The 26,427-nt window shown below is 41.9% G+C and overlaps 1 protein-coding gene across 1 annotated transcript in view; it reads left to right on the plus strand.

The window, feature by feature from the left end:
- LOC138657394 (catenin alpha-2-like) overlaps window positions 1-26,427 on the plus strand; it is an 805,109-nt gene that overhangs the window by 681,760 nt on the left and 96,922 nt on the right. Inside the window, exon 6 of the mRNA XM_069745156.1 lies at window positions 20,969-21,235. Within this exon, the coding sequence (XP_069601257.1) occupies window positions 20,969-21,235 (267 nt within the window). The remainder of the gene's footprint in view (window positions 1-20,968; window positions 21,236-26,427) is intronic.

Consider the following 26,427-nt stretch of genomic DNA (forward strand, 5'->3'; position numbering starts at 1 on the left):
GCTCCTAGTAGTAACAATGTAGTAGTCCTTGTAGTTCCTAGTAGTAACAATGTAGTAGTCCATGTAGCTCCTAGTAGTAACAATGTAGCAGTCCATGTAGCTCCTAGTAGTAACAATGTAGCAGTCTGTGTATCTTCTAGTAGTAACAATGTAGCAGTCTGTGGAGTTCCTAGTAGTAACAATGTAGCAGTCCATGTAGCTCCTAGTAGTAACAATGTAGCAGTCCGTGTAGCTCCTAGTAGTAACAATGTAGCAGTCTGTGTATCTTCTAGTAGTAACAATGTAGCAGTCTGTGTCACTCCTAGTAGTAACAATGTAGCAGTCTGTGGAGTTCCTAGTATGAACAATGTAGCAGGCCGTGTAGCTCCAAGTAGTAACAATGTAGCAGTCTGTGTATCTTCTAGTAGTAACAATGTAGCAGTCTGTGGAGTTCCTAGTAGTAACAATGTAGCAGTCCATGTAGCTCCTAGTAGTAACAATGTAGCAGTCGGTGTAGCTCCTAGTAGTAACAATGTAGCAGTCTGTGTATCTTCTAGTAGTAACAATGTAGCAGTCTGTGGAGTTCCTAGTAGTAACAATGTAGCAGTCCATGTAGCTCCTAGTAGTAACAATGTAGCAGTCCGTGTAGCTCCTAGTAGTAACAATGTAGCAGTCTGTGGAGCTCCTAGTGGTAACAATGTAGTAGTCCATGTAGGTCCTAGTTATAACAATATAGCAGTCTGTGTAGCTCCTAGTAGTAACAATGTAGCAGTCTGTGTATCTTCTAGTAGTAACAATGTAGCAGTCTGTGGAGTTCCTAGTAGTAACAATGTAGCAGTCCGTGTGGATCCTAGTAGTAACAATGTAGCAGTCCATGTAGTTTCTAGTAGTAACAATGTAGCAGTCTGTGTCGCTCCTAGTAGTAACAATGTAGTAGTCCTTGTAGTTCCTAGTAGTAACAATGTAGTAGTCCATGTAGCTCCTAGTAGTAACAATGTAGCAGTCCATGTAGCTCCTAGTAGTAACAATATAGCAGTCTGTGTATCTTCTAGTAGTAACAATGTAGCAGTCTGTGGAGTTCCTAGTAGTAACAATGTAGCAGTCCATGTAGCTCCTAGTAGTAACAATGTAGCAGTCCGTGTAGCTCCTAGTAGTAACAATGTAGCAGTCTGTGTATCTTCTAGTAGTAACAATGTAGCAGTCTGTGTCACTCCTAGTAGTAACAATGTAGCAGTCTGTGGAGTTCCTAGTAGTAACAATGTAGCAGGCCGTGTAGCTCCAAGTAGTAACAATGTAGCAGTCTGTGTATCTTCTAGTAGTAACAATGTAGCAGTCTGTGGAGTTCCTAGTAGTAACAATGTAGCAGTCCATGTAGCTCCTAGTAGTAACAATGTAGCAGTCCGTGTAGCTCCTAGTAGTAACAATGTAGCAGTCTGTGGAGCTCCTAGTAGTAACAATGTAGCAGTCCATGTAGCTCCTAGTAGTAACAATGTAGTAGTCCATGTAGGTCCTAGTTATAACAATATAGCAGTCTGTGTAACTCCTAGTAGTAACAATGTAGCAGTCCGTGTGAATCCTAGTAGTTACAATGTAGTAGTCCCTCTAGTTCCTAGTTATAACAATGTAGCAGTCCGTGTTGCTCCTAGTAGTAACAATGTAGCAGTCCATGTAGCTCCTAGTAGTAACAATGTAGCAGTCTGTGTATCTTCTAGTAGTAGCAATGTAGCATTCCATGTAGTTCCTAGTTATAACAATGTAGCAGTCCGTGTTGCTCCTAGTAGTAACAATGTAGCAGTCTGTGTAGTTCCTAGTGGTAACAATGTAGCAGTCCGTGTACCTCCTAGTAGTAACAATGTAGCAGTCCGTGTAGCTCCTAGTAGTAACAATGTAGCAGTCTGTGTAGCTCCTAGTAGTAACAATGTAGCCGTCTGTGTAGCTCCTAGTAGCAACAATGTAGCAGTCTGTGTAGCTCCTAGTAGTAACAATGTAGCCGTCTGTGTAGCTCCTAGTAGCAACAATGTAGCAGTCTGTGTAGCTCCTAGTAGTAACAATGTAGCCGTCTGTGTAGCTCCTAGTAGTAACAATGTAGCAGTCCATGTGGCTCCTAGTTGTAACAATGTAGCAGTCCGTGTAGCTCCTAGTAGTAACAATGTAGCAGTCCATGTGGCTCCTAGTTGTAACAATGTAGTAGTCCGTGTCGCTCCTAGTAGTAACAATGTAGCAGTCCGTGTCGCTCATAGTAGTAACAATGTAGCAGTCCGTGTCGCTCCTAGTAGTAACAATGTAGCAGTCTGTGTAGCTCCTAGTAGTAACAATGTAGCAGTCTGTGTAGCTCCTAGTAGTAACAATGTAGCAGTCTGTGTAGCTCCTCGTAGTAACAATGTAGCAGTCCGTGTCGCTCCTAGTAGTAACAATGTAGCAGTCCATGTAGTTTCTAGTAGTAAAAATGTAGCAGTCTGTGTCGCTCCTAGTAGTAACAATGTAGTAGTCCTTGTAGTTCCTAGTAGTAACAATGTAGTAGTCCATGTAGCTCCTAGTAGTAACAATGTAGCAGTCTGTGTATCTTCTAGTAGTAACAATGTAGCAGTCTGTGGAGTTCCTAGTAGTAACAATGTAGCAGTCCGTGTGGATCCTAGTAGTAACAATGTAGCAGTCCATGTAGTTTCTAGTAGTAACAATGTAGCAGTCTGTGTCGCTCCTAGTAGTAACAATGTAGTAGTCCTTGTAGTTCCTAGTAGTAACAATGTAGTAGTCCATGTAGCTCCTAGTAGTAACAATGTAGCAGTCCATGTAGCTCCTAGTAGTAACAATGTAGCAGTCTGTGTATCTTCTAGTAGTAACAATGTAGCAGTCTGTGGAGTTCCTAGTAGTAACAATGTAGCAGTCCATGTAGCTCCTAGTAGTAACAATGTAGCAGTCCGTGTAGCTCCTAGTAGTAACAATGTAGCAGTCTGTGTATCTTCTAGTAGTAACAATGTAGCAGTCTGTGTCACTCCTAGTAGTAACAATGTAGCAGTCTGTGGAGTTCCTAGCAGTAACAATGTAGCAGTCCGTGTAGCTCCAAGTAGTAACAATGTAGCAGTCTGTGTATCTTCTAGTAGTAACAATGTAGCAGTCTGTGGAGTTCCTAGTAGTAACAATGTAGCAGTCCATGTAGCTCCTAGTATTAACAATGTAGCAGTCCGTGTAGCTCCTAGTAGTAACAATGTAGCAGTCTGTGTATCTTCTAGTAGTAACAATGTAGCAGTCTGTGGAGTTCCTAGTAGTAACAATGTAGCAGTCCATGTAGCTCCTAGTAGTAACAATGTAGCAGTCTGTGGAGCTCCTAGTGGTAACAATGTAGTAGTCCATGTAGGTCCTAGTTATAACAATATAACAGTCTGTGTAACTCCTAGTAGTAACAATGTAGCAGTCCGTGTGAATCCTAGTAGTTACAATGTAGTAGTCCCTCTAGTTCCTAGTCATAACAATGTAGCAGTCCGTGTAGCTCCTAGTAGTAACAATGTAGCAGTCCGTGTTGCTCCTAGTAGTAACAATGTAGCAGTCCATGTAGCTCCTAGTAGTAACAATGTAGCAGTCTGTGTATCTTCTAGTAGTAGCAATGTAGCATTCCATGTAGTTCCTAGTTATAACAATGTAGCAGTCCGTGTTGCTCCTAGTAGTAACAATGTAGCAGTCTGTGGAGTTCCTAGTAGTAACAATGTAGCAGTCATTGTGGATCCTAGTAGCAACAATGTAGCAGTCTGTGTATCTTCTGGTAGTAACAATGTAGCAGTCTGTGTAGTTCCTAGTGGTAACAATGTAGCAGTCCGTGTACCTCCTAGTAGTAACAATGTAGCAGTCCATGTAGCTCCTAGTAGTAACAATGTAGCAGTCTGTGTAGCTCCTAGTAGTAACAATGTAGCAGTCCGTATAGCTCCTAGTAGTAACAATGTAGCAGTCTGTGTAGCTCCTAGTAGTAACAATGTAGCCGTCTGTGTAGCTCCTAGTAGTAACAATGTAGCAGTCCGTGTAGCTCATAGTAGTAACAATGTAGCAGTCCATGTAGCTCCTAGTACAGGGGATCTGTTTATACCAAGGAAGGGGACGGGCACAAGGGGGCATTCTTTGCGTCTGGAGGAGAGAAGGTTTTTCCACCAACATAGAAGAGGATTCTTTACTGTTAGGGCAGTGAGAATCTGGAATTGCTTGCCTGAGGAGGTGGTGATGGCGAACTCAGTCGAGGGGTTCAAGAGAGGCCTGGATGTCTTCCTGGAGCAGAACAATATTGTATCATACAATTATTAGGTTCTGTAGAAGGACGTAGATCTGGGGATTTATTATGATGGAATATAGGCTGAACTGGATGGACAAATGTCTTTTTTCGGCCTTACTAACTATGTTACTATGTTACTATGTTACTATGTTACTATGTTACTATGTTAGTAGTAACAATGTAGCAGTCCATGTGGATCCTAGTAGTAACAATCTAGCAGTCAGTGTAGCTCCTAGTAGTAACAATGTAGCAGTCCGTGTAGCTCCTAGTAGTAACAATGTAGCAGTCTGTGTATCTTCTAGTAGTAACAATGTAGCAGTCTGTGGAGTTCCTAGTAGTAACAATGTAGCAGTCTGTGTAGCTCCTAGTAGTAACAATGTAGCAGTCAGTGTCACTCCTAGTGGTAACAATGTAGTAGTCCATGTAGGTCCTAGTTATAACAATGTAGCAGTCTGTGTGGATCCTAGTAGTAACAATGTAGCAGTCTGTGTGGATCCTAGTAGTAACAATGTAGCAGTCTGTGTATCTTCTAGTAGTAACAATGTAGCAGTCTGTGTAGCTCCTCGTAGTAACAATGTAGCAGTCAGTGTCACTCCTAGTGGTAACAATGTAGTAGTCCATGTAGGTCCTAGTTATAACAATGTAGTAGTCCGTGTGGATCCTAGTAGTAACAATGTAGCAGTCTGTGTATCTTCTAGTAGTAACAATGTAGCAGTCTGAGGAGTTCCTAGTAGTAACAATGTAGCAGTCCGTGTGGATCCTAGTAGTAACAATGTAGCAGTCAGTGTCACTACTAGTGGTAACAATGTAGTAGTCCATGTAGGTCCTAGTTATAACAATGTAGTAGTCCGTGTGGATCCTAGTAGTAACAATGTAGCAGTCTGTGTATCTTCTATTAGTAACAATGTAGCAGTCTGTGGAGTTCCTAGTAGTAACAATGCAGCAGTCCATGTGGATCCTAGTAGTAACAATGTAGCAGTCAGTGTCACTCCTAGTGGTAACAATGTAGTAGTCCATGTAGGTCCTAGTTATAACAATGTAGCAGTCCGTGTGGATCCTAGTGGTAACAATGTAGCAGTCTGTGTTGCTCCTAGTAGTAACAATGTAGTAGTCCCTGTAGTTCCTAGTAGTAACAATGCAGCAGTCTGTGTTGCTCCTAGTAGTAACAATGTAGCAGTCCATGTAGGTCCTAGTTATAACAATGTAGCAGTCCGTGTGGATCCTAGTGGTAACAATGTAGCAGCCTGTGTTGCTCCTAGTAGTAACAATGTAGTAGTCCCTGTAGTTCCTAGTAGTAACAATGGAGCAGTCTGTGTAGCTCCTAGTAGTAACAATGTAGCAGTCCATGTAGGGCCTAATTATAACAATGTAGCAGTCCGTGTCACTCCTAGTAGTAACAATGTAGTAGTCCCTGTAGTTCCTAGTAGTAACAATGTAGCAGTCTGTGTAGCTCCTAGTAGTAACAATGTAGCAGTCTGTGTATCTTCTAGTAGTAACAATGTAGCAGTCTGTGGAGTTCCTAGTAGTAACAATGTAGCAGTCCGTGTGGATCCTAGTAGTAACAATGTAGCAGTCCATGTAGTTTCTAGTAGTAAAAATGTAGCAGTCTGTGTCGCTCCTAGTAGTAACAATGTAGTAGTCCTTGTAGTTCCTAGTAGTAACAATGTAGTAGTCCATGTAGCTCCTAGTAGTAACAATGTAGCAGTCTGTGTATCTTCTAGTAGTAACAATGTAGCAGTCTGTGGAGTTCCTAGTAGTAACAATGTAGCAGTCCGTGTGGATCCTAGTAGTAACAATGTAGCAGTCCATGTAGTTTCTAGTAGTAACAATGTAGCAGTCTGTGTCGCTCCTAGTAGTAACAATGTAGTAGTCCTTGTAGTTCCTAGTAGTAACAATGTAGTAGTCCATGTAGCTCCTAGTAGTAACAATGTAGCAGTCCATGTAGCTCCTAGTAGTAACAATGTAGCAGTCTGTGTATCTTCTAGTAGTAACAATGTAGCAGTCTGTGGAGTTCCTAGTAGTAACAATGTAGCAGTCCATGTAGCTCCTAGTAGTAACAATGTAGCAGTCCGTGTAGCTCCTAGTAGTAACAATGTAGCAGTCTGTGTATCTTCTAGTAGTAACAATGTAGCAGTCTGTGTCACTCCTAGTAGTAACAATGTAGCAGTCTGTGGAGTTCCTAGTAGTAACAATGTAGCAGTCCGTGTAGCTCCAAGTAGTAACAATGTAGCAGTCTGTGTATCTTCTAGTAGTAACAATGTAGCAGTCTGTGGAGTTCCTAGTAGTAACAATGTAGCAGTCCATGTAGCTCCTAGTATTAACAATGTAGCAGTCCGTGTAGCTCCTAGTAGTAACAATGTAGCAGTCTGTGTATCTTCTAGTAGTAACAATGTAGCAGTCTGTGGAGTTCCTAGTAGTAACAATGTAGCAGTCCATGTAGCTCCTAGTAGTAACAATGTAGCAGTCCGTGTAGCTCCTAGTAGTAACAATGTAGCAGTCTGTGGAGCTCCTAGTGGTAACAATGTAGTAGTCCATGTAGGTCCTAGTTATAACAATATAGCAGTCTGTGTAACTCCTAGTAGTAACAATGTAGCAGTCCGTGTGAATCCTAGTAGTTACAATGTAGTAGTCCCTCTAGTTCCTAGTTATAACAATGTAGCAGTCCGTGTTGCTCCTAGTAGTAACAATGTAGCAGTCCATGTAGCTCCTAGTAGTAACAATGTAGCAGTCTGTGTATCTTCTAGTAGTAGCAATGTAGCATTCCATGTAGTTCCTAGTTATAACAAGGTAGCAGTCCGTGTTGCTCCTAGTAGTAACAATGTAGCAGTCTGTGGAGTTCCTAGTAGTAACAATGTAGCAGTCATTGTGGATCCTAGTAGCAACAATGTAGCAGTCTGTGTATCTTCTGGTAGTAACAATGTAGCAGTCTGTGTAGTTCCTAGTGGTAACAATGTAGCAGTCCGTGTACCTCCTAGTAGTAACAATGTAGCAGTCTGTGTAGCTCCTAGTAGTAACAATGTAGCCGTCTGTGTAGCTCCTAGTAGCAACAATGTAGCAGTCTGTGTAGCTCCTAGTAGTAACAATGTAGCCGTCTGTGTAGCTCCTAGTAGCAACAATGTAGCAGTCTGTGTAGCTCCTAGTAGTAACAATGTAGCCGTCTGTGTAGCTCCTAGTAGTAACAATGTAGCAGTCCATGTGGCTCCTAGTTGTAACAATGTAGCAGTCCGTGTAGCTCCTAGTAGTAACAATGTAGCAGTCCATGTGGCTCCTAGTTGTAACAATGTAGTAGTCCGTGTCGCTCCTAGTAGTAACAATGTAGCAGTCCGTGTCGCTCCTAGTAGTAACAATGTAGCAGTCTGTGTTGCTCCTAGTAGTAACAATGTAGCAGTCCATGTAGGTCCTAGTTATAACAATGTAGCAGTCCGTGTGGATCCTAGTAGTAACAATGTAGTAGTCCCTGTAGCTCCTAGTAGTAACAATGTAGCAGTCCATGTAGGGCCTAATTATAACAATGTAGCAGTCCGTGTCACTCCTAGTAGTAAAAATGTAGTAGTCCCTGTAGTTCCTAGTAGTAACAATGTAGCAGTCTGTGTATCTACTAGTAGTAACAATGTAGCAGTCTGTGGAGTTCCTAGTAGTAACAATGTAGCAGTCCGTGTGGATCCTAGTAGTAACAATGTAGCAGTCCATGTAGTTTCTAGTAGTAACAATGTAGCAGTCTGTGTCGCTCCTAGTAGTAACAATGTAGTAGTCCTTGTAGTTCCTAGTAGTAACAATGTAGTAGTCCATGTAGCTCCTAGTAGTAACAATGTAGCAGTCTGTGTATCTTCTAGTAGTAACAATGTAGCAGTCTGTGGAGTTCCTAGTAGTAACAATGTAGCAGTCCGTGTGGATCCTAGTAGTAACAATGTAGCAGTCCATGTAGTTTCTAGTAGTAACAATGTAGCAGTCTGTGTCGCTCCTAGTAGTAACAATGTAGTAGTCCTTGTAGTTCCTAGTAGTAACAATGTAGTAGTCCATGTAGCTCCTAGTAGTAACAATGTAGCAGTCCATGTAGCTCCTAGTAGTAACAATGTAGCAGTCTGTGTAGCTCCTAGTAGTAACAATGTAGCAGTCCGTATAGCTCCTAGTAGTAACAATGTAGCAGTCTGTGTAGCTCCTAGTAGTAACAATGTAGCCGTCTGTGTAGCTCCTAGTAGTAACAATGTAGCAGTCCGTGTAGCTCATAGTAGTAACAATGTAGCAGTCCATGTAGCTCCTAGTACAGGGGATCTGTTTATACCAAGGAAGGGGACGGGCACAAGGGGGCATTCTTTGCGTCTGGAGGAGAGAAGGTTTTTCCACCAACATAGAAGAGGATTCTTTACTGTTAGGGCAGTGAGAATCTGGAATTGCTTGCCTGAGGAGGTGGTGATGGCGAACTCAGTCGAGGGGTTCAAGAGAGGCCTGGATGTCTTCCTGGAGCAGAACAATATTGTATCATACAATTATTAGGTTCTGTAGAAGGACGTAGATCTGGGGATTTATTATGATGGAATATAGGCTGAACTGGATGGACAAATGTCTTTTTTCGGCCTTACTAACTATGTTACTATGTTACTATGTTACTATGTTACTATGTTACTATGTTAGTAGTAACAATGTAGCAGTCCATGTGGATCCTAGTAGTAACAATCTAGCAGTCAGTGTAGCTCCTAGTAGTAACAATCTAGCAGTCCGTGTCGCTCCTAGTAGTAACATTGCAGCAGTCTGTGTGGCTCCTAGTAGCAACAATGTAGCAGTCCATGTAGCTCCTAGTATTAACAATGTAGCAGTCCATGTAGCTCCTAATAGTAACAATGTAGCCGTCTGTGTAGCTCCTAGTAGCAACAATGTAGCAGTCCATGTAGCTCCTAGTAGTAACAATGTAGCAGTCCATGTGGATCCTAGTAGTAACAATATAGTAGTCCATGTAGCTCCTAGTAGTAACAATGTAGCAGTCTGTGTAGCTCCTCGTGGTAACAATGTAGCAGTCCATGTAGCTCCTAATATTAACAATGTAGCAGTCTGTGTAGCTCATAGTAGTAACAATGTAGCAGTCCGTGTAGCTCCTAGTAGTAACAATGTAGCAGTCTGTGTATCTTCTAGTAGTAACAATGTAGCAGTCTGTGGAGTTCCTAGTAGTAACAATGTAGCAGTCCGTGTAGCTCCTAGTAGTAACAATGTAGCAGTCTGTGTATCTTCTAGTAGTAACAATGTAGCAGTCTGTGGAGTTCCTAGTAGTAACAATGTAGCAGTCTGTGTAGCTCCTAGTAGTAACAATGTAGCAGTCAGTGTCACTCCTAGTGGTAACAATGTAGTAGTCCATGTAGGTCCTAGTTATAACAATGTAGCAGTCTGTGTGGATCCTAGTAGTAACAATGTAGCAGTCTGTGTGGATCCTAGTAGTAACAATGTAGCAGTCTGTGTATCTTCTAGTAGTAACAATGTAGCAGTCTGTGTAGCTCCTCGTAGTAACAATGTAGCAGTCAGTGTCACTCCTAGTGGTAACAATGTAGTAGTCCATGTAGGTCCTAGTTATAACAATGTAGTAGTCCGTGTGGATCCTAGTAGTAACAATGTAGCAGTCTGTGTATCTTCTAGTAGTAACAATGTAGCAGTCTGAGGAGTTCCTAGTAGTAACAATGTAGCAGTCCGTGTGGATCCTAGTAGTAACAATGTAGCAGTCAGTGTCACTACTAGTGGTAACAATGTAGTAGTCCATGTAGGTCCTAGTTATAACAATGTAGCAGTCCGTGTGGATCCTAGTGGTAACAATGTAGCAGTCTGTGTATCTTCTAGTAGTAACAATGTAGCAGTCTGTGTATCTTCTAGTAGTAACAATGCAGCAGTCCGTGTGGATCCTAGTAGTAACAATGTAGCAGTCAGTGTCACTCCTAGTGGTAACAATGTAGTAGTCCATGTAGGTCCTAGTTATAACAATGTAGTAGTCCGTGTGGATCCTAGTAGTAACAATGTAGCAGTCTGTGTATCTTCTATTAGTAACAATGTAGCAGTCTGTGGAGTTCCTAGTAGTAACAATGCAGCAGTCCGTGTGGATCCTAGTAGTAACAATGTAGCAGTCAGTGTCACTCCTAGTGGTAACAATGTAGTAGTCCATGTAGGTCCTAGTTATAACAATGTAGCAGTCCGTGTGGATCCTAGTGGTAACAATGTAGCAGTCTGTGTTGCTCCTAGTAGTAACAATGTAGTAGTCCCTGTAGTTCCTAGTAGTAACAATGCAGCAGTCTGTGTTGCTCCTAGTAGTAACAATGTAGCAGTCCATGTAGGTCCTAGTTATAACAATGTAGCAGTCCGTGTGGATCCTAGTGGTAACAATGTAGCAGCCTGTGTTGCTCCTAGTAGTAACAATGTAGTAGTCCCTGTAGTTCCTAGTAGTAACAATGGAGCAGTCTGTGTAGCTCCTAGTAGTAACAATGTAGCAGTCCATGTAGGGCCTAATTATAACAATGTAGCAGTCCGTGTCACTCCTAGTAGTAACAATGTAGTAGTCCCTGTAGTTCCTAGTAGTAACAATGTAGCAGTCTGTGTAGCTCCTAGTAGTAACAATGTAGCAGTCTGTGTATCTTCTAGTAGTAACAATGTAGCAGTCTGTGGAGTTCCTAGTAGTAACAATGTAGCAGTCCGTGTGGATCCTAGTAGTAACAATGTAGCAGTCCATGTAGTTTCTAGTAGTAAAAATGTAGCAGTCTGTGTCGCTCCTAGTAGTAACAATGTAGTAGTCCTTGTAGTTCCTAGTAGTAACAATGTAGTAGTCCATGTAGCTCCTAGTAGTAACAATGTAGCAGTCTGTGTATCTTCTAGTAGTAACAATGTAGCAGTCTGTGGAGTTCCTAGTAGTAACAATGTAGCAGTCCGTGTGGATCCTAGTAGTAACAATGTAGCAGTCCATGTAGTTTCTAGTAGTAACAATGTAGCAGTCTGTGTCGCTCCTAGTAGTAACAATGTAGTAGTCCTTGTAGTTCCTAGTAGTAACAATGTAGTAGTCCATGTAGCTCCTAGTAGTAACAATGTAGCAGTCCATGTAGCTCCTAGTAGTAACAATGTAGCAGTCTGTGTATCTTCTAGTAGTAACAATGTAGCAGTCTGTGGAGTTCCTAGTAGTAACAATGTAGCAGTCCATGTAGCTCCTAGTAGTAACAATGTAGCAGTCCGTGTAGCTCCTAGTAGTAACAATGTAGCAGTCTGTGTATCTTCTAGTAGTAACAATGTAGCAGTCTGTGTCACTCCTAGTAGTAACAATGTAGCAGTCTGTGGAGTTCCTAGTAGTAACAATGTAGCAGTCCGTGTAGCTCCAAGTAGTAACAATGTAGCAGTCTGTGTATCTTCTAGTAGTAACAATGTAGCAGTCTGTGGAGTTCCTAGTAGTAACAATGTAGCAGTCCATGTAGCTCCTAGTATTAACAATGTAGCAGTCCGTGTAGCTCCTAGTAGTAACAATGTAGCAGTCTGTGTATCTTCTAGTAGTAACAATGTAGCAGTCTGTGGAGTTCCTAGTAGTAACAATGTAGCAGTCCATGTAGCTCCTAGTAGTAACAATGTAGCAGTCCGTGTAGCTCCTAGTAGTAACAATGTAGCAGTCTGTGGAGCTCCTAGTGGTAACAATGTAGTAGTCCATGTAGGTCCTAGTTATAACAATATAGCAGTCTGTGTAACTCCTAGTAGTAACAATGTAGCAGTCCGTGTGAATCCTAGTAGTTACAATGTAGTAGTCCCTCTAGTTCCTAGTTATAACAATGTAGCAGTCCGTGTTGCTCCTAGTAGTAACAATGTAGCAGTCCATGTAGCTCCTAGTAGTAACAATGTAGCAGTCTGTGTATCTTCTAGTAGTAGCAATGTAGCATTCCATGTAGTTCCTAGTTATAACAATGTAGCAGTCCGTGTTGCTCCTAGTAGTAACAATGTAGCAGTCTGTGGAGTTCCTAGTAGTAACAATGTAGCAGTCATTGTGGATCCTAGTAGCAACAATGTAGCAGTCTGTGTATCTTCTGGTAGTAACAATGTAGCAGTCTGTGTAGTTCCTAGTGGTAACAATGTAGCAGTCCGTGTACCTCCTAGTAGTAACAATGTAGCAGTCTGTGTAGCTCCTAGTAGTAACAATGTAGCCGTCTGTGTAGCTCCTAGTAGCAACAATGTAGCAGTCTGTGTAGCTCCTAGTAGTAACAATGTAGCCGTCTGTGTAGCTCCTAGTAGCAACAATGTAGCAGTCTGTGTAGCTCCTAGTAGTAACAATGTAGCCGTCTGTGTAGCTCCTAGTAGTAACAATGTAGCAGTCCATGTGGCTCCTAGTTGTAACAATGTAGCAGTCCGTGTAGCTCCTAGTAGTAACAATGTAGCAGTCCATGTGGCTCCTAGTTGTAACAATGTAGTAGTCCGTGTCGCTCCTAGTAGTAACAATGTAGCAGTCCGTGTCGCTCCTAGTAGTAACAATGTAGCAGTCTGTGATGCTCCTAGTAGTAACAATGTAGCAGTCCATGTAGGTCCTAGTTATAACAATGTAGCAGTCCGTGTGGATCCTAGTAGTAACAATGTAGTAGTCCCTGTAGCTCCTAGTAGTAACAATGTAGCAGTCCATGTAGGGCCTAATTATAACAATGTAGCAGTCCGTGTCACTCCTAGTAGTAACAATGTAGTAGTCCCTGTAGTTCCTAGTAGTAACAATGTAGCAGTCTGTGTATCTACTAGTAGTAACAATGTAGCAGTCTGTGGAGTTCCTAGTAGTAACAATGTAGCAGTCCGTGTGGATCCTAGTAGTAACAATGTAGCAGTCCATGTAGTTTCTAGTAGTAACAATGTAGCAGTCTGTGTCGCTCCTAGTAGTAACAATGTAGTAGTCCTTGTAGTTCCTAGTAGTAACAATGTAGTAGTCCATGTAGCTCCTAGTAGTAACAATGTAGCAGTCTGTGTATCTTCTAGTAGTAACAATGTAGCAGTCTGTGGAGTTCCTAGTAGTAACAATGTAGCAGTCCGTGTGGATCCTAGTAGTAACAATGTAGCAGTCCATGTAGTTTCTAGTAGTAACAATGTAGCAGTCTGTGTCGCTCCTAGTAGGAACAATGTAGTAGTCCTTGTAGTTCCTAGTAGTAACAATGTAGTAGTCCATGTAGCTCCTAGTAGTAACAATGTAGCAGTCCATGTAGCTCCTAGTAGTAACAATGTAGCAGTCTGTGTATCTTCTAGTAGTAACAATGTAGCAGTCTGTGGAGTTCCTAGTAGTAACAATGTAGCAGTCCATGTAGCTCCTAGTAGTAACAATGTAGCAGTCCGTGTAGCTCCTAGTAGTAACAATGTAGCAGTCTGTGTATCTTCTAGTAGTAACAATGTAGCAGTCTGTGTGGATCCTAGTAGTAACAATGTAGCAGTCCATGTAGTTTCTAGTAGTAACAATGTAGCAGTCCGTGTGGATCCTAGTAGTAACAATGTAGCAGTCCATGTAGTTTCTAGTAGTAACAATGTAGCAGTCTGTGTCGCTCCTAGTAGTAACAATGTAGTAGTCCTTGTAGTTCCTAGTAGTAACAATGTAGTAGTCCATGTAGCTCCTAGTAGTAACAATGTAGCAGTCCATGTAGCTCCTAGTAGTAACAATGTAGCAGTCTGTGTATCTTCTAGTAGTAACAATGTAGCAGTCTGTGGAGTTCCTAGTAGTAACAATGTAGCAGTCCATGTAGCTCCTAGTAGTAACAATGTAGCAGTCCGTGTAGCTCCTAGTAGTAACAATGTAGCAGTCTGTGTATCTTCTAGTAGTAACAATGTAGCAGTCTGTGTCACTCCTAGTAGTAACAATGTAGCAGTCTGTGGAGTTCCTAGTATGAACAATGTAGCAGGCCGTGTAGCTCCAAGTAGTAACAATGTAGCAGTCTGTGTATCTTCTAGTAGTAACAATGTAGCAGTCTGTGGAGTTCCTAGTAGTAACAATGTAGCAGTCCATGTAGCTCCTAGTAGTAACAATGTAGCAGTCGGTGTAGCTCCTAGTAGTAACAATGTAGCAGTCTGTGTATCTTCTAGTAGTAACAATGTAGCAGTCTGTGGAGTTCCTAGTAGTAACAATGTAGCAGTCCATGTAGCTCCTAGTAGTAACAATGTAGCAGTCCGTGTAGCTCCTAGTAGTAACAATGTAGCAGTCTGTGGAGCTCCTAGTGGTAACAATGTAGTAGTCCATGTAGGTCCTAGTTATAACAATATAGCAGTCTGTGTAGCTCCTAGTAGTAACAATGTAGCAGTCTGTGTATCTTCTAGTAGTAACAATGTAGCAGTCTGTGGAGTTCCTAGTAGTAACAATGTAGCAGTCCGTGTGGATCCTAGTAGTAACAATGTAGCAGTCCATGTAGTTTCTAGTAGTAACAATGTAGCAGTCTGTGTCGCTCCTAGTAGTAACAATGTAGTAGTCCTTGTAGTTCCTAGTAGTAACAATGTAGTAGTCCATGTAGCTCCTAGTAGTAACAATGTAGCAGTCCATGTAGCTCCTAGTAGTAACAATGTAGCAGTCTGTGTATCTTCTAGTAGTAACAATGTAGCAGTCTGTGGAGTTCCTAGTAGTAACAATGTAGCAGTCCATGTAGCTCCTAGTAGTAACAATGTAGCAGTCCGTGTAGCTCCTAGTAGTAACAATGTAGCAGTCTGTGTATCTTCTAGTAGTAACAATGTAGCAGTCTGTGTCACTCCTAGTAGTAACAATGTAGCAGTCTGTGGAGTTCCTAGTAGTAACAATGTAGCAGGCCGTGTAGCTCCAAGTAGTAACAATGTAGCAGTCTGTGTATCTTCTAGTAGTAACAATGTAGCAGTCTGTGGAGTTCCTAGTAGTAACAATGTAGCAGTCCATGTAGCTCCTAGTAGTAACAATGTAGCAGTCCGTGTAGCTCCTAGTAGTAACAATGTAGCAGTCTGTGGAGCTCCTAGTGGTAACAATGTAGTAGTCCATGTAGGTCCTAGTTATAACAATATAGCAGTCTGTGTAACTCCTAGTAGTAACAATGTAGCAGTCCGTGTGAATCCTAGTAGTTACAATGTAGTAGTCCCTCTAGTTCCTAGTTATAACAATGTAGCAGTCCGTGTTGCTCCTAGTAGTAACAATGTAGCAGTCCATGTAGCTCCTAGTAGTAACAATGTAGCAGTCTGTGTATCTTCTAGTAGTAGCAATGTAGCATTCCATGTAGTTCCTAGTTATAACAATGTAGCAGTCCGTGTTGCTCCTAGTAGTAACAATGTAGCAGTCTGTGTAGTTCCTAGTGGTAACAATGTAGCAGTCCGTGTACCTCCTAGTAGTAACAATGTAGCAGTCCGTGTAGCTCCTAGTAGTAACAATGTAGCAGTCTGTGTAGCTCCTAGTAGTAACAATGTAGCCGTCTGTGTAGCTCCTAGTAGCAACAATGTAGCAGTCTGTGTAGCTCCTAGTAGTAACAATGTAGCCGTCTGTGTAGCTCCTAGTAGCAACAATGTAGCAGTCTGTGTAGCTCCTAGTAGTAACAATGTAGCCGTCTGTGTAGCTCCTAGTAGTAACAATGTAGCAGTCCATGTGGCTCCTAGTTGTAACAATGTAGCAGTCCGTGTAGCTCCTAGTAGTAACAATGTAGCAGTCCATGTGGCTCCTAGTTGTAACAATGTAGTAGTCCGTGTCGCTCCTAGTAGTAACAATGTAGCAGTCCGTGTCGCTCATAGTAGTAACAATGTAGCAGTCCGTGTCGCTCCTAGTAGTAACAATGTAGCAGTCTGTGTAGCTCCTAGTAGTAACAATGTAGCAGTCTGTGTAGCTCCTAGTAGTAACAATGTAGCAGTCTGTGTAGCTCCTCGTAGTAACAATGTAGCAGTCCGTGTCGCTCCTAGTAGTAACAATGTAGCAGTCCATGTAGTTTCTAGTAGTAAAAATGTAGCAGTCTGTGTCGCTCCTAGTAGTAACAATGTAGTAGTCCTTGTAGTTCCTAGTAGTAACAATGTAGTAGTCCATGTAGCTCCTAGTAGTAACAATGTAGCAGTCTGTGTATCTTCTAGTAGTAACAATGTAGCAGTCTGTGGAGTTCCTAGTAGTAACAATGTAGCAGTCCGTGTGGATCCTAGTAGTAACAATGTAGCAGTCCATGTAGTTTCTAGTAGTAACAATGTAGCAGTCTGTGTCGCTCCTAGTAGTAACAATGTAGTAGTCCTTGTAGTTCCTAGTAGTAACAATGTAGTAGTCCATGTAGCTCCTAGTAGTAACAATGTAGCAGTCCATGTAGCTCCTAGTAGTAACAATGTAGCAGTCTGTGTATCTTCTAGTAGTAACAATGTAGCAGTCTGTGGAGTTCCTAGTAGTAACAATGTAGCAGTCCATGTAGCTCCTAGTAGTAACAATGTAGCAGTCCGTGTAGCTCCTAGTAGTAACAATGTAGCAGTCTGTGTATCTTCTAGTAGTAACAATGTAGCAGTCTGTGTCACTCCTAGTAGTAACAATGTAGCAGTCTGTGGAGTTCCTAGCAGTAACAATGTAGCAGTCCGTGTAGCTCCAAGTAGTAACAATGTAGCAGTCTGTGTATCTTCTAGTAGTAACAATGTAGCAGTCTGTGGAGTTCCTAGTAGTAACAATGTAGCAGTCCATGTAGCTCCTAGTATTAACAATGTAGCAGTCCGTGTAGCTCCTAGTAGTAACAATGTAGCAGTCTGTGTATCTTCTAGTAGTAACAATGTAGCAGTCTGTGGAGTTCCTAGTAGTAACAATGTAGCAGTCCATGTAGCTCCTAGTAGTAACAATGTAGCAGTCTGTGGAGCTCCTAGTGGTAACAATGTAGTAGTCCATGTAGGTCCTAGTTATAACAATATAACAGTCTGTGTAACTCCTAGTAGTAACAATGTAGCAGTCCGTGTGAATCCTAGTAGTTACAATGTAGTAGTCCCTCTAGTTCCTAGTCATAACAATGTAGCAGTCCGTGTAGCTCCTAGTAGTAACAATGTAGCAGTCCGTGTTGCTCCTAGTAGTAACAATGTAGCAGTCCATGTAGCTCCTAGTAGTAACAATGTAGCAGTCTGTGTATCTTCTAGTAGTAGCAATGTAGCATTCCATGTAGTTCCTAGTTATAACAATGTAGCAGTCCGTGTTGCTCCTAGTAGTAACAATGTAGCAGTCTGTGGAGTTCCTAGTAGTAACAATGTAGCAGTCATTGTGGATCCTAGTAGCAACAATGTAGCAGTCTGTGTATCTTCTGGTAGTAACAATGTAGCAGTCTGTGTAGTTCCTAGTGGTAACAATGTAGCAGTCCGTGTACCTCCTAGTAGTAACAATGTAGCAGTCCGTGTAGCTCCTAGTAGTAACAATGTAGCAGTCTGTGTAGCTCCTAGTAGTAACAATGTAGCCGTCTGTGTAGCTCCTAGTAGCAACAATGTAGCAGTCTGTGTAGCTCCTAGTAGTAACAATGTAGCCGTCTGTGTAGCTCCTAGTAGCAACAATGTAGCAGTCTGTGTAGCTCCTAGTAGTAACAATGTAGCCGTCTGTGTAGCTCCTAGTAGTAACAATGTAGCAGTCCATGTGGCTCCTAATTGTAACAATGTAGCAGTCCGTGTAGCTCCTAGTAGTAACAATGTAGCATTCCATGTGGCTCCTAGTTGTAACAATGTAGTAGTCCGTGTCGCTCCTAGTAGTAACAATGTAGCAGTCCGTGTCGCTCCTAGTAGTAACAATGTAGCAGTCTGTGTTGCTCCTAGTAGTAACAATGTAGCAGTCCATGTAGGTCCTAGTTATAACAATGTAGCAGTCCGTGTGGATCCTAGTAGTAACAATGTAGTAGTCCCTGTAGTTCCTAGTAGTAACAATGGAGCAGTCTGTGTAGCTCCTAGTAGTAACAATGTAGCAGTCCATGTAGGGCCTAATTATAACAATGTAGCAGTCCGTGTCACTCCTAGTAGTAACAATGTAGTAGTCCCTGTAGTTCCTACTAGTAACAATGTAGCAGTCTGTGTATCTTCTAGTAGTAACAATGTAGCAGTCTGTGGAGTTCCTAGTAGTAACAATGTAGCAGTCCGTGTGGATCCTAGTAGTAACAATGTAGCAGTCCATGTAGTTTCTAGTAGTAACAATGTAGCAGTCTGTGTCGCTCCTAGTAGTAACAATGTAGTAGTCCTTGTAGTTCCTAGTAGTAACAATGTAGTAGTCCATGTAGCTCCTAGTAGTAACAATGTAGCAGTCTGTGTATCTTCTAGTAGTAACAATGTAGCAGTCTGTGGAGTTCCTAGTAGTAACAATGTAGCAGTCCGTGTGGATCCTAGTAGTAACAATGTAGCAGTCCATGTAGTTTCTAGTAGTAACAATGTAGCAGTCTGTGTCGCTCCTAGTAGTAACAATGTAGTAGTCCTTGTAGTTCCTAGTAGTAACAATGTAGTAGTCCATGTAAGTCCTAGTAGTAACAATGTAGCAGTCTGTGTATCTTCTAGTAGTAACAATGTAGCAGTCTGTGGAGTTCCTAGTAGTAACAATGTAGCAGTCCGTGTGGATCCTAGTAGTAACAATGTAGCAGTCCATGTAGTTTCTAGTAGTAACAATGTAGCAGTCTGTGTCACTCCTAGTAGTAACAATGTAGTAGTCCTTGTAGTTCCTAGTAGTAACAATGTAGTAGTCCATGTAGCTCCTAGTAGTAACAATGTAGCAGTCCATGTAGCTCCTAGTAGTAACAATGTAGCAGTCTGTGTATCTTCTAGTAGTAACAATGTAGCAGTCTGTGGAGTTCCTAGTAGTAACAATGTAGCAGTCCATGTAGCTCCTAGTAGTAACAATGCAGCAGTCCGTGTAATTCCTAGTAGTAACAATGTAGCAGTCTGTGTATCTTCTAGTAGTAACAATGTAGCAGTCTGTGTCACTCCTAGTAGTAACAATGTAGCAGTCTGTGGAGTTCCTAGTAGTAACAATGTAGCAGGCCGTGTAGCTCCAAGTAGTAACAATGTAGCAGTCTGTGTATCTTCTAGTAGTAACAATGTAGCAGTCTGTGGAGTTCCTAGTAGTAACAATGTAGCAGTCCATGTAGCTCCTAGTAGTAACAATGTAGCAGTCCGTGTAGCTCCTAGTAGTAACAATGTAGCAGTCTGTGTATCTTCTAGTAGTAACAATGTAGCAGTCTGTGGAGTTCCTAGTAGTAACAATGTAGCAGTCCATGTAGCTCCTAGTAGTAACAATGTAGCAGTCCGTGTAGCTCCTAGTAGTAACAATGTAGCAGTCTGTGGAGCTCCTAGTGGTAACAATGTAGTAGTCCATGTAGGTCCTAGTTATAACAATATAGCAGTCTGTGTAACTCCTAGTAGTAACAATGTAGCAGTCCGTGTGAATCCTAGTAGTTACAATGTAGTAGTCCCTCTAGTTCCTAGTTATAACAATGTAGCAGTCCGTGTTGCTCCTAGTAGTAACAATGTAGCAGTCCATGTAGCTCCTAGTAGTAACAATGTAGCAGTCTGTGTATCTTCTAGTAGTAGCAATGTAGCATTCCATGTAGTTCCTAGTAGTAACAATGTAGCAGTCTGTGTTTCTTCTGGTAGTAACAATGTAGCAGTCTGTGTAGTTCCTAGTGGTAACAATGTAGCAGTCCGTGTACCTCCTAGTAGTAACAATGTAGCAGTCCGTGTAGCTCCTAGTAGTAACAATGTAGCAGTCTGTGTAGCTCCTAGTAGTAACAATGTAGCCGTCTGTGTAGCTCCTAGTAGCAACAATGTAGCAGTCTGTGTAGCTCCTAGTAGTAACAATGTAGCCGTCTGTGTAGCTCCTAGTAGCAACAATGTAGCAGTCTGTGTAGCTCCTAGTAGTAACAATGTAGCCGTCTGTGTAGCTCCTAGTAGTAACAATGTAGCAGTCCATGTGGCTCCTAGTTGTAACAATGTAGCAGTCCGTGTAGCTCCTAGTAGTAACAATGTAGCAGTCCATGTGGCTCCTAGTTGTAACAATGTAGTAGTCCGTGTCGCTCCTAGTAGTAACAATGTAGCAGTCCGTGTCGCTCCTAGTAGTAACAATGTAGCAGTCCGTGTCGCTCCTAGTAGTAAAAATGTAGCAGTCTGTGTAGCTCCTAGTAGTAACAATGTAGCAGTCTGTGTAGCTCCTAGTAGTAACAATGTAGCAGTCTGTGTAGCTCCTCGTAGTAACAATGTAGCAGTCCGTGTCGCTCCTAGTAGTAACAATGTAGCAGTCCATGTGGCTCCTAGTAGTAACAATGTAGCAGTCCGTGTCGCTCCTAGTAGTAACAATGTAGCAGTCTGTGTAGCTCCTAGTAGTAACAATGTAGCAGTCTGTGTAGCTCCTCGTAGTAACAATGTAGCAGTCTGTGTAGCTCCTAGTAGTAACAATGTAGCCGTCTGTGTAGCTCCTAGTAGTAACAATGTAGCAGTCCATGTGGCTCCTAGTTGTAACAATGTAGCAGTCCGTGTAGCTCCTAGTAGTAACAATGTAGCAGTCCATGTGGCTCCTAGTTGTAACAATGTAGTAGTCCGTGTCGCTCCTAGTAGTAACAATGTAGCAGTCCGTGTCGCTCCTAGTAGTAACAATGTAGCAGTCCGTGTCGCTCCTAGTAGTAACAATGTAGCAGTCTGTGTAGCTCCTAGTAGTAACAATGTAGCAGTCTTTGTAGGTCCTCATTATAACAATGTAGTAATCCATGTGGCTCCCAGTAGTAACAATGTAGCAGTTGGTGCTTCTCCTGGTAGTAGTAACGTTGCCGTTTTCCTCGCACACTTTGATCTTTTTCTTTTTTTCTGCAGGAGCTGAAGGACCCTCACTGCAGGGATGAGATGGCAGCAGCTCGTGGGGCTCTGAAGAAGAATGCCACCATGCTGTACACGGCGTCACAAGCCTTCCTGCGCCACCCTGACGTGGCCGCTACAAGAGCCAACCGGGACTATGTGTTCAAACAAGTGCAGGAGGCGATAGCTGGCATCTCTAATGCGGCTCAGGCCACGTCCCCCACTGATGAGAAGCAGGGTCACACGGGCATCGGGGAGCTCGCTGCCGCCCTCAATGAGTTTGATGTGAGTAGATCTGACCACACACATGGTGGACAAGTCTTCATAGCACGGCTCTGCTCACTTGATCTCCTGGGTTTACTATGTGAATGCAGCAGTGCTCAGTTTGTCATCTACAGATGTAGCAGTGCTGAGTTTGTCAGTGCCTTGTAAGAACTCACAGATTATGTTCCAGGTGACTTGAAGTCTTTTGGAGATCACACATAACTCATTGCCATTAATTGTACATGACGGGTTCACCTCTGCTACCTCTGATTTATTAACTGCACGTGTAAGGGTTAGAGGCTTTGATTTTTGTACCACTGCAATAATATTTATGTAAAAAAGACCATAAATATGTGACTTAGGCGATGTGAATGCTGCTGTTCTCCTGAATCCAGTGCCGTTTTTATTTTGTTTCTGCGCCTCTCGGTTCCTGAGATATGGCCTTTTCTTCTCTGTATCCAAGTCTAGTCTTATTATCTAGGGGGTGTGGTCTTCTGGACGACGCCCACAGAAAAAATTATAGACCACACCCACTTAGCGTTACAAAAATAAAAATCCTAGATTTAGAGACAGAAAACAAAGGGGTGTATCTCAGGAACGGAGAGGCCTAGGAAGAAAACAAAAACACCGCCGGATTCAGGAGAACAGCGGCATTTTCAACAGGTAAAATATATTTATTTTTGTTACAAGTGATGGTTCCCCTTTAAGATGATGAAGTCACTTTTCTTGCATTCCTATGTAAAACCACAATAAGATTTGTCATTATTGAGTTACGTGACAAATGTGGCTTTGCGAAATCTGACCCGATCAGCATCCTTACACCTGTGAATCTCTAGGGGTTGCATTTCTTGTCTAGTGTGATAAATCATAGTTAATGTAAAGGTTGCATAAAGTTTACTTTATATGTTTTTCTTTTTTTATTTTCAAATATTTTCATCTAATTCACTTTTTGCAACTTTTCAAAAAGTCACACTTTTGTTGGACAAATGTCCTCCTTCCCGGATATGTTTGCAGCCAATTTTTGCAACGTTATGTAGTCGCAAAAAAGATTAAAATAAAAAATAAAGAACATTTTTGACTTTGCGCAAAATTCCTGTACCTCGTGCGCCATTTTAAAGACGTTGATGAAAAAACATCAATGAATATCAAAAGTCAGAAAAGAAAAAAAGTGACTTAAAAAAACGCAATTGATATATCGGGGTCCATGTGTTACGGTGAAACCCTAACTAGCTCTGCTATTTTTATTGTTATTTTTTCAGAATAATCTTCATCAATTAATTTTTCCTACTATTGAAGTTACCATCTGATGGAATCATATACCTTATCATTTTCAGTCACTTCCACAGCTTAACTAAGTATTTAAGCAATTGCTTAAAAAGACTGAGAGACTAGGGACTATACAGGAAGAAAAAATCTATAAAAAAAATTATATCCAGCTCATGTTTACATATTTATATTTAGAGGAGACGCTAATTGAATATTTATTCTTATTTTTACAATTATTCATATTACAAATTGGAAGAAACTAGTGTTGATGCACTGTTGATTTTAAAAAGATTGCAATAGTGACATCCAGTGGACAAAGGTAAGTATTGCAGTCCATGATAAAATAGATTCAAGGAGAAAACCTAGAGATTCTAGAAAGAGAAATTTCTAGACAGGGCTAAAAGAAATTGGCAGGAGACTTGGCTTAGGGACAACTCATAAATGTTGTTGTATGGCAGATCTTTATATATCAGAAGATACATGCAGGTAGTTCTCCATTAAAGGGACTCTGTCACCCCTCTGTCAAAACCAGGGAGTCAAGCTTCAGGAGGCTAATTTGCATATTCCAGGTGCCTTCTGGGAGAAGCGAAGTCTCCCTAAGCTAGAAGATCGTTGGGTACAGCCGGGACCAGCTGCTTCGAAAGCATCACCAAACCAGGGATTCAAGCTTCAGGAGGCTAATTTGCATATTCCAGGTGCCTTCTGGGAGAAGCGAAGTCTCCCTAAGCTAGAAGATCGTTGGGTACAGCCGGGACCAGCTGCTTCGAAAGCATCACCAAACCAGGGATTCAAGCTTCAGGAGGCTAATTTGCATATTCCAGGTGCCTTCTGGGAGAAGCGAAGTCTCCCTAAGCTAGAAGATCGTTGGGTACAGCCGGGACCAGCTGCTTCGAAAGCATCACCAAACCAGGGATTCAAGCTTCAGGAGGCTAATTTGCATATTCCAGGTGCCTTCTGGGAGAAGCGAAGTCTCCCTAAGCTAGAAGATCGTTGGGTACAGCCGGGACCAGCTGCTTCGAAAGCATCACCAAACCGCGCGCCTTATGGCGCGCGAATTTTTGCCTGGAGGACATTATTGCAAGAGAGCTTGGCTGAGTAGATTACACAAGAAGGAAAACACACAGCAAGTCAGCAGGATCTAGGAGCAACATGGCAGATGTGACAACCTACATGGTGAGCTGCAGCATGTGCTACATGTTCACAGATCGACCAGAAGAAGAATCCAATTTCACCTGTCAGAAGTGTAGACTAGTGGCCCTTTTAGAAGAAAAGGTGCGGGGTCTGGAAGAAAGAATAGCAACTTTGAAACTCATCAAAGAGAATGAAGACTTTCTAGACAGAACAGAAGCATCTCTACTGGTCACAGAAGGTGCAAAAAGTGTCAGAGAACCTCCAAAAGCAGATGAGTGGAAGCATGTGACCAAAAGAAGCAAGAAGACCATGGAGAAATCACCAACCACACAACTGAAGAACCGATATCAAATCTTTGTAGAGGATGAAGATGGCACACCTAAGAATGAAGCAATACCAGCAAGCAAAAAAGAAAAGGGCACACAGCAACAAGTGACAGCAAAAAGTACAGCCAAGAAGCAACGAAGAGTGGTGGTGGTGGGAGACTCACTACTGAGAGGCACCGAAGCAGCCATCTGCAGACCGGACATAACTGCAAGAGAAGTATGCTGCCTTCCAGGTGCGATGATCAAGGATGTGACCGATAGGATACCAAAGCTCTTCAGCTCCAAGGACGTCCACCCATTTCTTCTGATACATGTTGGCACCAATGACACGGCAAGGAAGGACCTACCGACAATCTGCAAGGACTTTGAAGAGTTGGGGAAGAAAGTAAAGGAACTGGATGCACAGGTAGTTTTTTCTTCTATCCTTCCAGTAGACGGGCATGGCACCAGGAGATGGAACATGATCCTTGATGCAAACAACTGGCTAAGACGATGGTGCAGACAACAAGGATTTGGATTCCTGGACCACGGTGTGAATTACTGGTATGATGGACTCCTCGCCAGAGACGGACTACACCTCAACAAACCTGGGAAACACACATTCGCCAGAAGACTCGCTACACTCATCAGGAGGGCGTTAAACTAGAAGAAGAGGGGACGGGAAGAAAAACATTAGACTCGAACAAAGACGACCCAGGAAAACATACTCAGAAGGGAGGTAAGAACATTTCTAAAACAATCCACAGTGAGGAGATTGGAACAAAACAAAATCCTCTAAACTGCATGCTCGCAAACGCCAGAAGCCTGACAAACAAGATGGAAGAACTAGAAGCAGAAATATCTACAGGTAACTTTGACATAGTGGGAATAACCGAGACATGGTTAGATGAAAGCTATGACTGGGCAGTTAACTTACAGGGTTACAGTCTGTTTAGAAAGGATCGTAAAAATCGGAGAGGAGGAGGGGTTTGTCTCTATGTAAAGTCTTGTCTAAAGTCCACTTTAAGGGAGGATATTAGCGAAGGGAATGAGGATGTCGAGTCCATATGGGTTGAAATTCATGGAGGGAAAAATGGTAACAAAATTCTCATTGGGGTCTGTTACAAACCCCCAAATATAACAGAAAGCATGGAAAGTCTACTTCTAAAGCAGATAGATGAAGCTGCAACCCATAATGAGGTCCTGGTTATGGGGGACTTTAACTACCCGGATATTAACTGGGAAACAGAAACCTGTGAAACCCATAAAGGCAACAGGTTTCTGCTAATAACCAAGAAAAATTATCTTTCACAATTGGTGCAGAATCCAACCAGAGGAGCAGCACTTTTAGACCTAATACTATCTAATAGACCTGACAGAATAACAAATCTGCAGGTGGTTGGGCATTTAGGAAATAGCGACCACAATATTGTGCAGTTTCACCTGTCTTTCACTAGGGGGACTTGTCAGGGAGTCACAAAAACATTGAACTTTAGGAAGGCAAAGTTTGAACAGCTTAGAGATGCCCTTAATCTGGTAGACTGGGACAATATCCTCAGAAATGAGAATACAGATAATAAATGGGAAATGTTTAAGAACATCCTAAATAGGCAGTGTAAGCGGTTTATACCTTGTGGGAATAAAAGGACTAGAAATAGGAAAAACCCAATGTGGCTAAACAAAGAAGTAAGACAGGCAATTAACAGTAAAAAGAAAGCATTTGCACTACTAAAGCAGGATGGCACCATTGAAGCTCTAAAAAACTATAGGGAGAAAAATACTTTATCTAAAAAACTAATTAAAGCTGCCAAAAAGGAAACAGAGAAGCACATTGCTAAGGAGAGTAAAACTAATCCCAAACTGTTCTTCAACTATATCAATAGTAAAAGAATAAAAACTGAAAATGTAGGCCCCTTAAAAAATAGTGAGGAAAGAATGGTTGTAGATGACGAGGAAAAAGCTAACATATTAAACACCTTCTTCTCCACGGTATTTACGGTGGAAAATGAAATGCTAGGTGAAATCCCAAGAAACAATGAAAACCCTATATTAAGGGTCACCAATCTAACCCAAGAAGAGGTGCGAAACCGGCTAAATAAGATTAAAATAGATAAATCTCCGGGTCCGGATGGCATACACCCACGAGTACTAAGAGAACTAAGTAATGTAATAGATAAACCATTATTTCTTATTTTTAGTGACTCTATAGCGACAGGGTCTGTTCCGCAGGACTGGCGCATAGCAAATGTGGTGCCAATATTCAAAAAGGGCTCTAAAAGTGAACCTGGAAATTATAGGCCAGTAAGTCTAACCTCTATTGTTGGTAAAATATTTGAAGGGTTTCTGAGGGATGTTATTCTGGATTATCTCAATGAGAATAACTGTTTAACTCCATATCAGCATGGGTTTATGAGAAATCGCTCCTGTCAAACCAATCTAATCAGTTTTTATGAAGAGGTAAGCTATAGACTGGACCACGGTGAGTCATTGGACGTGGTATATCTCGATTTT

The sequence above is a fragment of the Ranitomeya imitator genome, chromosome 1 (assembly GCF_032444005.1).
Source record: "Ranitomeya imitator isolate aRanImi1 chromosome 1, aRanImi1.pri, whole genome shotgun sequence".
NCBI classification, from domain to species: domain Eukaryota; kingdom Metazoa; phylum Chordata; class Amphibia; order Anura; family Dendrobatidae; genus Ranitomeya; species Ranitomeya imitator.